Source organism: Dromaius novaehollandiae, chromosome 1, assembly GCF_036370855.1.
Source record: "Dromaius novaehollandiae isolate bDroNov1 chromosome 1, bDroNov1.hap1, whole genome shotgun sequence".
Classification (NCBI taxonomy): domain Eukaryota; kingdom Metazoa; phylum Chordata; class Aves; order Casuariiformes; family Dromaiidae; genus Dromaius; species Dromaius novaehollandiae.
In genome coordinates, this window is record NC_088098.1 from 11,989,565 (window position 1) to 12,003,054 (window position 13,490).

At 37.7% G+C, this 13,490-nt stretch overlaps 1 protein-coding gene across 3 annotated transcripts in view; it reads left to right on the forward strand.

The window, feature by feature from the left end:
* Positions 1–13,490, forward strand: part of PIK3CG (phosphatidylinositol-4,5-bisphosphate 3-kinase catalytic subunit gamma) — a 34,714-nt gene that overhangs the window by 10,916 nt on the left and 10,308 nt on the right. For 2 of the 3 annotated variants that reach the window (XM_064505643.1, XM_026097639.2), the window contains exons 3-7: positions 2,414–2,479; positions 2,590–2,815; positions 6,173–6,276; positions 7,931–8,077; positions 8,795–8,885. In XM_064505643.1, the coding sequence (XP_064361713.1) occupies positions 2,414–2,479; positions 2,590–2,815; positions 6,173–6,276; positions 7,931–8,077; positions 8,795–8,885 (634 nt within the window). Of the gene's footprint in view, positions 1–2,413; positions 2,480–2,589; positions 2,816–6,172; positions 6,277–7,930; positions 8,078–8,794; positions 8,886–10,011; positions 10,209–13,490 lie in introns of all 3 variants that reach the window. The other variant, XR_010387521.1, reaches the window with a different exon arrangement.

The window sequence follows — 13,490 nt, forward strand, 5'->3', positions numbered from 1 at the left end:
GCCTATGGAGCTTGCCAGAAAGGTCTGTGGTTCTGTGTGCAGTTAATAAAACATGGAAAGGATAGCTAAAATACAACAAAATCCTGTTGTAAAGCAAAATGTCAGTGAAAAGGGCTGAACTGCTTGTATGTGGCAGGAGGTAAAGCTCTTCTGGTGAATCGACAAGGCCAAGCTACATGCAGGGACCCTGAGGAAATGCTAGGAGACGTCCTTTAATTGCTAGCTTTTATTGTTGGTATTCAAATGTTGAAATTTGCCTTCATGGGAAGAAAAGAAAAATGGAATTGACTCCTTTAAATAATTATTTCTAAACCTTAAGCATCATAAGGATATTCATAATACATTTTTTCTAATATTCTTTCATGTAAAAATATATTTACAACCTTAATTTAAGGATGTTTGTTTTGTAGCAATGACCTGTTGTTTGGCTGTATTTCATTCTTAAATTGTTTTTCAGAGGTATACGCTGAGAACATTGAGCAAAGCATATACCAGAATGAGGTTTTTAATAGGCTTTCTTGGAACCGTAAGCAAATCCATTTAAATTTAAGTAATGATCATTGGCTTTTGGGTCCTTTATTGCAGTGAAAAGTAATTTTTATTAAAGAAAACCTCATACCTCCTAACCTCATACACAAAGTAAAATGATCCTTCTATTTGAAAACCAGTTTATGCCTGAGAGTTTTCACTATTTTTCCTAAATATGATGCTGTTGCTTGGTGAAATAAGATAGATGGTCTTGCAGAGACGGTCAAGACAGCTCCTGCAGAATTAGGATACTGGAGAAGCGCAAGTCTGGTGCTTGATGTTCTTCTCTGTTCCTTAGTCAGTGGTTGGGAAAAGCAAGTCTTTCTAGCATTTTTTGCAAGTTTGTTCATTCTAGAAGGTTGACTGAAAAAGCTTGGTTTTTTTTCTGTTGAATAGACCCACAAGAGGACTTACATTTTAGTAGTATCACTGATACTTTAATAACAAAAAAGACAACTGTGCGCTGCCATACTTTTAAGTATTTATAAAACCCTGTGATTAGTTCGATGAATTCAGCAGGCTTCTGCTGACGGCATGGTTGCTTCTTAGCATGCTGCGGACCACAGTAATCTTGAAAGAGCCATTATATTTTGTTGAATAAGTATCACTAGAGGTTTGCATACTTTGGTGCATACTGTATGCACCGGCCTGTCTGCACATCCCGTTGTTTTTCCGTAATCTCCCTGTGTGTCACTTCCTCATCTCCCTTTAGTGCCAGAACTGAAAGCCATTCACCACCCCGCTCTGTCCATGCAAGGCATTTTGTGGCTCTGTACCAGAGAATGCTTGCTTCTTATTTCTGTTCCCATGTCACGGGTTATACGTGTATACCCTTAGTCTTAATATGATCCTCCTACAAACTCGAATCCCTTGAGCAGATAGCAATAGGAAACGAGATGCGTGAGAAACCTCACCTGGAATGGGCAAATTCCCCCTCACCTCCCACGACCTGAAAGTGTGATAGCTCTTTTGTAGACAAACTCACTTTGGTGAGTGTGGTGAGAAACCTCACTTGGTTATTGGGGGGCAGGAGGGTATAACACCAAAAAATTCTAATCCTGAAGCTTTAAAAAAGTTGTTGACTTTTTGTTTCCACCCTTTTTTGGCAATAACTTTAAAATATCTGTGGGCTTGGGTTGAGGGGAGGGCCTGTTAGAAGAGAAGAAATACATCTGTGCTCACAGAGTTGTTAAAAAAAGCTCTGCTGAAGTCTTGCTCTTAATAGGACTCTGTTAATACAGAAATGTATCAGGGCCTTTAGTCTATTTTATGGTACATTTAGGGGCGAAAGGCCAGAATGCTTGAAATTATGTGCACCGCAAAGCTGCTGCTGTGTGCTGTGCTTGGTGCTGTTAATGGTAGGGAACCAGGTATTAAACCATGGTGTCTGAGTCTTAAAGTTGTGAATATTGTCAAAAATTTGTTTTTAATTGAAATTTTTTATTAAAGGACAATTACAAATGAAAAATTCATTCGGCGATAATCTTTTCAAGCATTCTATGAGCAGATCATCTACAGACTGTTGTCCAGTCTTGCTGTTTTTCATTACAGCCTGCCAAGATTGCCTGAGGAGGATGTTGCTTTGTTTCACTGACATACATGAGCTCAGATTGGTCTCACTGGCTAGTTCTGGTGTTGCTTTCATTTGCTACATTAATAATATATCTGAAAAGAACCTGTCACAAATAAAAAGTGCTTGTTAAATCAAATACAAAGAAACATTGCTTTGTTTTCTTAACTTTCTGCTTTCTCTAAAGACCTCTGCTTTGTTACACTGTTTCTCCTCCTGCAGCAAAGTGGTCTGTAAATGTCATCTGCAAATTTTAAATGCAACAGAATCTTAAATATGTTAATAGCATTTGTCTTCTACTTTTGTATTCTTTAGGCTGTGAAATTTGAGCCATATCATGACAGTGCGTTAGCCAGGTTTCTGCTAAAACGAGGTTTGAGAGTAAGTACTTCAAAATATAGCCAAATTATGTTAAAGCTACTGGCATTATGAAAACCCTTTCTCAAGAAATTGCTATGTATGCTAATTCTAGTGTTTTTCTCCACCTCTAGAACAAAAGAATTGGTCACTTCTTATTTTGGTTTTTAAGAAGCGAGATTGCACAGTCTATGCACTACCAACAGAGGTTTGCTGTGATCCTGGAAGCCTATCTTAGGGGCTGTGGGAAAGCAATGCTGCAGGATTTCATGAAACAGGTTCAAGTAATTGAATTGCTGCATAAAGTCACAATGGAGATAAAATCAGTTTCTGCAGAAAAGTATGATGTCACTTCTCAAGGTATTTGCTCACTGGCATTTCTTTATTTGTGATACTATTTTTTTTCGTCTGTGCGTGAAAACCTAGGTAGAAAATTACTGTTTATTTAGAAAATCCATGCCTAATTTACTGTAAAAGGGCATCATTATTACTTCTTATAAATTGCCAGTGTAGGTTGATAGGGGTTGAAGCAATAATATGTTTGTTTGCCCTATCCTCCCAAAGCGGGGAAGGGTATCAATATTATAGACACCTTGTACAGCCCTGTGCTTTGACTGATCTTGAACTCTTATGCCATGTAACTGGGAAGTGCTCAGTTAAGATCTTGTACGTAACCCTTAGCTGAATGACAGCACTGAAAAAAGAAACAACCCAGAACATAAATATTAACAGGAAATAAAGAGGAAAAAGTGATGTTTGCCAAGAAACACAGCCTTACCCTAAACAGTCACTAAAACACTCTGAGGAGGAGTAAGACTGAGGAGGAGTCCAGTCCAGTCTCTGCTAGCCTGCAAAAGTAGCTTGTGGATCAGCAGTGAATATACAGAGCACATCTTTGGTGCTTCGCAATGTGATGAGCAGAAGTCCTGTGAGACACATGTGGTATTGTTACTTCTAGTTCCTGTAAGCACTGCTTTGGAGGCCACATTAGGGTTATGCAATGACTATTTACCTCTGTGTTTTTCTACTTTTTTTTCTTTCCTTAAGAGCTTGTTTATCATCATTGTTAATTGTTGCTTGGAGTTAGGAGTAAGAAGGAAAAGGCATATGACACCATTCAAGTTCCGAAAGCTGGAGAGAGAGAGACCAGCTCTTCTTATGAGTTCAAGCTAATGTGTCCTAGGCAATGAAGTCCTTGGCTCAGAAAGTCATTCCTGCTCTGGTTATTTAGAGGTGAATGTGGTGATATTCAGGATGCAGGTGCTCTTACAGACTTTGTCTGGAGAAGTGCATAGTCTCCTGAGGAGCTGATTGTTGTACTTACTGGCTCTTTAGAGATACTATTTGTGTAGAAGAAATTTAAATGAAGCATGCATTTCTTCTTAAGTATATAATATGGTATCGTTTATCTTATGGGGTAAATTATGGAATTTATTAAACCTCCATGTGAAATATCTTTTCTAAACAGCATTTTAAATTTATCTGTAAGTGCTGTATAATATAAACATATTTGGGCAGAATCCTACTTTTTGTGAAGTAACCCACAGCTGTTGCAGATGTACATCTCTGTACTGGCAGTGGTTTCCATAATACACCACTTTTGAAGAGGATGAGGGAAAAGAAGATAAGTTTCAAGAGAAAGCAGTCACATTAACACCCACCAGATTTTGAAATTAAGTAATCTTTGTATGTAATATACAACAGGAAGTTGAAAGATTACTTATATAATTGACATTTTCACTGAATAAGGCTTCCCAAAACTATGGAGTGTCCTGCTAATGATATATCTAATTCAATTTATGCTCAGATTACTGAGAATATGATTTTTCCTACAGGCAGCCTTTGCTTGTTAAATTTTTAAAAACGTATTTCCTCACCTTTCTTCTTTAGTATATTGCTCCTTCCTTGCTGTTCCATTTCCAATATTCATACATATTTATACTTTTAGTCTGAATGTATTGGACTGTTGCATTTCAGTCTCTCATACAGTCTCATCTAATTTTTGTATATATTTTTCTTCTTCCACTATTTGTGGATTCTTTTTCTTTAATAAATTCCCTCCTATTAGGTGCATAGTACTCTAGTAGCAGTCATGCTCTGAAGATGTTTCTCTCACTTTTCATGTAAGCTTTTTGTTTATATCTAAACATAGCAAGTGATCAGAAATAAATACAGCTTATATAAGGTTGTCTGCTTTCATCACCACTCTGTTAGATGATCTCTCTTCCAAATATGTGTCTATGCAGCTGTTTCTTCTCTTAAAATGCATAGCGCTTTGTTCTTAAGCTAGATCAACTTGGAAGTATTTTTAGCACACACTTTCAGTTGTATTTTAAAATCAGCTAATTCCTAATCTTTACTACTTTGAATTGGTTGTTATACGATTTCCAAATTACATTGTCTATGATAATTAGAAGAATTAGTGAAATCAAGCCATTTGTATCCAGAGCCTGGTGTCTAGCAAATCAGTAACTATATTTTAAAAAGTTATTTCATGGCTTAGTTTACTACAACCTAAATTTGGTTTGGTTTTGTTTTAGTAAAGGTATCTAATTATAATGTTCACTTACTATCTCCTGTATTTTGCTGTCAGAATTTTTTTACCAGAATGGATATTGCATCGGTCTCCTGGCATTTCTAGGTAGTTCTTTTCTGAAAGCCTTTAAGATAGGTGTCACATTTGTGTTCTCTGATTTCTCAGGTAATTCTCCTGGCTTGGCTGACTTGAGTTGATAGCAGATTTTTTCCTCATTTAAAATATTCTTTTCCTCTTGGATTTTTTTCTCCAGAAATACTTTTACACATATTTGCAGTGCTTTATCACCTATGCTGTGTTGTTGTAGTTTTATTTTTGAATAGTGTTCAGGTCTTTGTCCTAAAAGAGTAATAGCAAATGTATTGCTTATGTGGCTAATGCCCACTAGCTGAGATGAATGAAATGTATCATATATAGTATTATATATACACTGTTTTACTCTGAAGATTTAGAAGCATGCAGGTTTTATGAATGAAAATGCTTTACAGATTCAGTTTATATATGGATATTAAAGAACTTGTTCATATAAATAAATGGCAAATATTATTTTTATTGGACTGTGAGATTAACAAGGCTGAAATATGAAACAAGTTTTAGAAGGATAGTAAATTCAGTATCTCTATAGTTGGAGTCCTTTTGATCACAGTATAATTGACGCCAGGTGTTCAAAAGCTGTGAGTCAGGCTGCAAGATCAATAAAGTAAGTTAAAATAAGATTGGAAAATGTTGGGTGCTTTAATTGCCTGCTACTTCTGAGCCTTTGGGGTGAAGAGTTCAAGATTTCCTTGGCAGTTATAAGGGTAAAATATTTCTTTTGTGTATTGTTCTGTGTTTTGTTTTGTTTTCTGAACGAAAGGTGACATTTTAATATAATCTCCTAAACCCCTGGAGATGGAGCATTAAGAACACCAAGCACTGGTAGCACTGTATAGTGGGCTCATTGCTTGTGTGGTGCTTGAAGACATTAACCTCAGGTGTCTGAAACAAGCCTAACCATTAGTAGTGCAAGTTAAAGAGTTTTCCTCCGTTCTTCAAATTGAGAGAACATGAAGAAAGCAATCTAAAAAGTAGCTAACCTGAGGATTTTTTTAGCTAAATCATGATGCTTGACTGATTTGATTAGCTGTAACTCTTTTCCTTCCAAATTTGATTCCAATGGGATTTCTTACTTGCAATTGCAGTTATCACGCAACTTAGGCAAAAGCTTGAAAAACTACAGAACAGCAAACTTCCAGAAAGTTTTAGAGTCCCATATGATCCTGGTCTAAGAGCAGGAGCCCTAGTGGTAAGTACATTTGAGTTTGTACAAATGCTATTTGAAACATCTCTAATCTGCAAGTATGTTTCATTTGCTAAAAGGTTTTGCTAATGTCTAAAGATCTCGCTTTCCTTTACCTTGAGATTTTTGCCTGTGAATGTACCTTATTTCACTGTGAATACTGTGGCATTTCTTGGCTTCAGTAAGTCTTTGTTCCAAAAGCTAAAAGCATTTTTCCAAATGCAACTATGTGCCACCTTGCACTAAAAAATACAACAACTCATAAAATCCTAATTTTTAAATGGCAGTTATGATTTTTCCATTAATTTAATCCAAGATTTAACCAGGCAACTGACTTTTTTGCATTAAAAACCTGTATAAAACTGCTTTAACTGACTTGTTTTTTGGTCTCTGTTCCTGCAGTTACTTTCTTTGGCTTATCTTGATTCACATCTGTCATTAAGGGTTTAGGTATGGACCTTGGTCTTACTGACAAAAATGTCTATCTTAGCTATTTCTAAAAGAAACAATTCCTGTTTCTAAAGAAAAAGCTTCCTTCTTAAAGGAAGCAATTGAAAGTAGCTATGTCCAAAGTTAGATGAGCTAGCACCTAGTCTTTTTTTCTTTAATTATATGAACAAAAAATGTTTGCAGTAACAAGATGTATTGGTAAGCTTTCAATTCATCTTCATTCCAACAAATGTTAATTGTCCATAAAGTTAAAATCCTTGTAGGCTGAGATTTGACTGGTCTAAACCAAATATTTGAGGCAAAATCTGTGTTTGTAGTAAATTCAAAGATTTAATAACCTCTTTTCTGAAAAAAAAAAAAAAAAAGGTAAAAACTGTTTTCTTTTAAACTGCAAGCTCAGAATCTCAGTCTGAGAGACAGGTATTCCAAAATACTTTTTTCTGATGTCATTGATTCTGTCAGCTCTCAAATGCTCACTTGTGAAGTTGCTCTTATTGTTTTAGGTGGCTCTATTGTACATAGTAATATTTGACAATGAACCAGGGATTCTAGAATAGAAAGTATTATATACCACATTTGTATTAGACCAAAAAAAATTTGCATTAATGCAATTTTAGTAGTTTCAATGCTGAACTTCTGAAGATTAAAAATGTAATAAAACTAAATGAGGTTTTATCTGTTATTTTATGAATGACTCTGTTGAATTACTTCCACAAATGCCATTGAATTTGACTGAATGGAGGGAATTGAATAGAATCAAGCAGTCTGGGATCTGAGTCACTCTTATCCAGGTCACTGGAAGTCATGGGAGAGGATGATATGGTAAATTGCATTGGGCAACTCTAATTTTCCTGTTTTGCAAAACATCTGTTAAAGGGCTGTTGTGAGCTTCCATATTTGCCAGTGATGTCAGAATCTCTTATTCCTAGTTTACAAGTTCTTTCAGCCTGAACCAGATTTACAAGCTAAATCCAGTTTCAGAGGGTCAAAGTGGGCTTTTTCCAGCTCCTTTATTATGGAGAGCATTAAAAGTTTGCAGGTTCAGAAGCTTTATGTGGCAAGTGAGTGCCATTCTTTACACATGCTTTCAGTGTGTTTCCTGTGGTGTAACTGATTGGAAGCTGGTACACTACTCTATAGCTGATGTTTAAAGAGGTCAGTTGTGTTGATGTTTGAGTACAGTGCCTAGCAATAAGTTTATCTTTCACAGATAGAAAAATGCAAAGTAATGGCATCCAAGAAGAAGCCCCTCTGGCTTGAATTTAAATGTGCAGATCCCACAGCCCTGTCAAATGAAACCATAGGCATTATCTTCAAACACGGAGATGACCTCCGACAGGACATGCTTATTTTACAGGTATGATAGCTAAAATGCTGTATTGAAGGTCTAAAATGAATATTGTAAACAAAATTTATATTTAAAAATCTTTTTACTTTGCAGAAGTGTGTGTACATTATCCTTATGGTACGCATAAAATACGAGGTCTTTCATTTGTTAAATTGTGTATGACAGCAGCTGACATCAAAACTGGATTTTCTTTTCTATACTACAGTTTTCTGTATTACTGTTACCCTGTTCTCTCCTGCCATATTCACATTTTGGTGGTCTAGAGAAAGAATATGTTACATAGCACTAGATGGCCTGTTTTTCTGATGAATAACTTTTCTGATTTATTTATGTATTGGATGAAGTTACAAAATAAAAACAAAGTGGTAAGTAGCATCACTCTGGTAATATCTCAGTGATTGCTCAAACAGACTAGTTTATTAGCACTTTGGGGGATATTTATGGAAAAAAGGTGGACGTACCTGCTAATGTGTTGAATCTGTGCTCATGTGGAAATCATAAAAGAGATTTTTTAAGTAGAGATTGCCTGGACACAGGACAGATTAGGAAATATAAACCCTGGTTCTCCAACTTGAATGGCTGCACGCTTTCTTTCTTAATCTGTAAAATAGACAAGTAAGTTTAGCCTCATCTCAGAAATCTGGGTAGGGTTATTTGTGTGAATAATAATTAATGCACAAACAACTTGAAATAACTTAAAGTGTATATATTTGTTTTTACAACTAGATTCTTCGAATTATGGAATCCATTTGGGAAGCAGAATCTTTGGACCTTTGTTTGTTACCATATGGTTGTATTTCTACTGGAAACAAAATAGGTATGAGATCACAATGAGATTAGAAACTCGGAATACCGTAGTTACAGAAGTTGTGTATAGGAGGACTGTTCTAGTATAGACTGTGGTCCTGAGATGAACCGCTACTTCTCAAGCCTTTGGTGAGCAGTCTTCAGTAGTTGTCGCAGAGTAGTGCAGCAATGCGCTTTACTCGTAAGAGCAGTGCTATGTTTTATTGCGGTAAGACAGTGACTTAACAAAGTGCAGTTGTAAATAAGACAATGATTTAATGAGGTTCAGTGGCAAGATTCACCCAGTTATTTACTGCGTGGAGGACAGGATCTGTTGACAGTGTCAGGGAGACCCTCCCATTGAGTCACAAGGTTCAGAAAGGACCCCCTTGCTTTCCAAACTCCTCCTCAGAGGAGCCTGGGTGTGGCTGGATCCAGTCCTAGTCCCAGACTTGGCCAACAGTTTATGTCTAAGAATTATGTGAAAAGTGTGCAAAGGAGACTTGGTCAACGGTTCATGTCTAAGGGATTATGTGCACAATCAATCAGAGATACAACCTAGCAAAGTTTCACAAAGTTTGCAAAGTTTCAGCACACTATTAATCACTTATTGAGGATCTGTCACGGGTAAGGAATCTCTTGACCTCGAGGAGTAACCTTGAGAGGTGTCCCTGATCAAGAGGAGGTTCTGCAGTGCAGCCTGCTGCTATGCAGGAGAGCTCAATGGGCTCTGGGCTGCCCCCTATTTATGGGGGGGTAGATGATTGACTCATAATCATATTTCCATGCTAGACAGGTCTTAGTTGGCACATGCTCAGTTAGCCCCTGCCTATGTGCTGTTTGAAGGAGGTCAGGTTGAGGGGGAGAGAGCACACCGGGGTGGGGGGGAAGGAGCACACCATCACAGTAGTGTCTCAGGAGTGTTTTCTGCCTTTCTGATGGGTATCCTCTTACTGTTAGCCTAACTAAACTGCCAGTGGTTCCTCTGCAAGTCCAACTGTTTGGATCCTGCTATAAATTTACCTTTAATAACAATATTTGGTATTAAAATGCAGTGAAAGCAAATGACTTATTCCGAATATATTTTAATGTATTGATAAGAATAAAATAGAAAAAAGGGTTAAAATAGCAAAACATTTATGTTTTTTTCTGACCAGAACTTCATACCCCATACTACCCAAACTATGTAGAAGCAACTGCACTACTCAACACATGTGTGGGCAATATTCCTCAGTGGGCATAGCTCCTGCAGCACAAATGATCAATTTTCCAGACTTCATGGTGAGAGAGATCAAAGAGTTGCTTAAAAGCTTCCTGGAGAACAGTGTGATGATGTGTAGAGCAGCCTGATCAGGTACGGAAGAGTCAGTTTAGATCCATTAAAGCCAAACTGATATACAATTCATACATCCTGATGGCTCCAAACTGATTCTTCATATATTATGCACCCTAGCACATTCAAATTGTATCTACATTATCCCAGTTTCCTAGTATCTAGATAATGCAGAATTGACTGTAGAGTCAATTATGCTGACCAGTTCTCAAACAACTAGCTGGAGGAAAGCCTCCTTGTCTTACAAAAACGGGCCATCCCCAAAGCTATTAAGCTGTTGTGGTGAAAAAAATGCTTTGGCTCTTAAAGCCAGTGTCTCAGTGAGAGAGGTTTGCAAGTACAGATGTGTAATTTACCCAGAGCTTGAACATGTGTTAAAATTAGTGAGTTTGTTAAGTCCTGTCACCTGTGTAGCAGGCAGTATGATAGTAACTGCATGAATTGATAAAATAATGATTAAAATAAATACTGTCATGTATCTCCCCTGATCACCAGTTTTTTAGTTCTCCCTTTTTTATGCAATATATTTGGCTTTATGTATAGAAGAACAATGAACTGAGTCCCAGTAAAATTAAAACTCTTTTAATATATGTCTGTAATGTACTTCCTCTCTAAAATACATTGCTACATAAAATTTTTATCATCCATTCTTTTGGCTTCAAGATTTCTCAGCAATGCGGAAAACCCAAATTCACTGATAAAACACTACATAGTATGACACAAGAGAGTTTTCTTTTTCCTATGTAAGTGCTTTCAAATTAAATAAATAGTATTGATCAAATTGTAATAATAAAGGAAACAGAACATGATATATCAAAATACTAATTGCACTTTAACTGTAAATATAAGGAGAGCTGGCTGGGGCGGGGGGTTACCTCTCCTTTTAGGTATGCTATGCTTTTAGAGAGATTTTAGGATTTAATTTAATTTTGTAGAAATCATCTTAAAGCAGTCTAAAACATTGAAATAATGGAGGAAGGTGAAGGAATTGTGTCAGTGATTATAATATTCTTAAATTCAACTTACAGACTTCATTATTCTTTCATGAATTCTTAATAGACTCCCCATTCTTTTATTTCAAGGAAATAATTGTTTATTTTCCTATATGCATGTGGGAGATCTAAGAATTAAGCTTCCCCTCAGCACCACAGTGGGGCATGGTTAACCACATAACAGTTCCTGTTCAGTTTGCTGAGAATACTTGCAGCCTAAATTAGTAATACTCAGTGTGGGACCCTTTGATGTAGAGCCTATGCTTGTTTGGAACAAAAACAAAGAGTAGTGGCATGCTTCCACAGTATTCAGTTGTTGTCCTCTTCCAGGCTTGTTCTTCCTTCCCACTTAATGTTTTCCATGAAACTTGGGGCAGTTTCTGAGGCTGTGTGGTGACACAAGGACAGTACCCCATTTTACATTGAGCGTAGGGAGACAGCCAGGTGTCTTCCAGATTTCACAGTACCTGGCTGGCATTGCCTCCTGTGCAGATCTTTCCCAATCTGTTGAAGACATTTGTATTCAGTGCAGTTTTGCAACTTTGGACACATCTGTACTCTCCACTGCTGCTGCCAAATAGACCTCAGTAGGAAGACTTTTTTCTTCCATGTATCATGGATAAAAGATTGTGCCCTATTTTCACTCCTTCTGACATAGCCATATATGTTCTTGGCTTCATGGGGTGATTACCACTGCTTACTGTATTGTATCACTGCCAACTTTAAAAATGTCAAGCTGGCACATAATGTAAAAGTCACCTGCTTTAGTACCACAGATCACCAGCACTTGCTCCCCACGGAATACAGCCCAGCTGAGATCTTCTGTTGCAGTTACTGAAGCCTTCTCTAGGACTAACCATACCTACTGAGAGGCATGTCTGTATTTCAAAAAGTTTTTCAGTAGAGCTATACTGTTTGTTCCAGCAAATGATTTGTTACTGTGATACCTTTAAAGTACTTTCTTGACAAAGTAAGCTGTACAACATTTTGTATAGGTTTTATACCAGTGTTTTGGCACTTTTATACCACTCTTCTGGCACTGCACTGGAGAATGAACAGCACAGTATTTTTGTTAGCATCTGCTTTAAAATCTATGGATTTTTCACACTGCTAATGAACATAGCTATGTTGGGAGAACTTTAAATGCAAAGAGAAGCAGAACATGCCTCCTGCAATAGCTCCATTCCCCTGGAATTGAGAAGCTCTTGGCTGGTAAAGGGAGATTCGTGAGCACAGGCAAGGGAAGTGTTTTTAATAGCTGGATTGTGATCTGGAACTTGCTCTGAGGAGGAAAACAGCAACTTGACAACCACAGACCAAAGTGCAGAGCTTTTAAATTTCTTGTTTGGCAGTCATATTTCCACAATAATTTTATTATAAACAAAACCTCATCACTTTCAAGACAGGAGAAATACCTCCGGGGGGAAATTAGCCGTGGGTGAAGGCCAGGAAAAGATTACTACTTTGTCTTTCTGTTATTGAAAACATTACAGAAAATACAGTAAATGCAAAAGAGTAAGAATGTGAATAGGTAGAAATTCATCAGTTTCAGGCAGGGAGACGAATCCAGATCAGAAACTGGTTTGAATCCCTTTCAGGAGGAAGGGTTATTTTTGCTTGCTTGCTTTTCTTTGAGCTAGGGCTGAATCCAAGCTTTTACTAGAAGACCCTGTTGAACTTAATCCTGAGAAAGAAAACATATTTCCCGTTCCCAAATCAATTCAGCTAAAAACTGGCCTTTCCTCATACTGGCATGCCCAGCACAAGGGCAGTCTGCATTTGCTAGTGTGTCTGCAGAGAAGAGTTGTGTTACAGCCTCTGTTTCTGCTTTCTCTCTCCAGCTTCTTCATCGCACGCCTTGTCAGCATGAACAGTGCAAGTCCTTGTTTCTGCACCATGTTGCTGTGAGGTGCTGAGTTGCCTCTGTGAGGATCTGTTCAGTTTAGGGACTTTCACACTTGCCTACAGTTCACTGTCCCTTGCCCAGCAGGAATGGGCTGGTTATTTGATTGCATTGCTCTCCTGATGAAGAACGGTGTGTTCCTACTGACTCTTACTGAACTCCAGGTCCCAGAAGCCAGAGCTTTCCACCAACAATCCCGTTGGTACACGTCACCGTGTAGCTCCAGCTCTGCTCCTCTGCCACAGCTCTGGCAACATGTGTGTTGCCAGGGTACTGTAATGCTGCAGCTTCTCTTCAGCTCCTCAGTCCTCCTGCAGCCAGATTTATGAAGTTGGAGAGAAGCTGCTGGAAATGTAAATGCTACCTGGGCTCATGCAAGGGATCAGGACAGGAGAGCTAGCTCTTGTA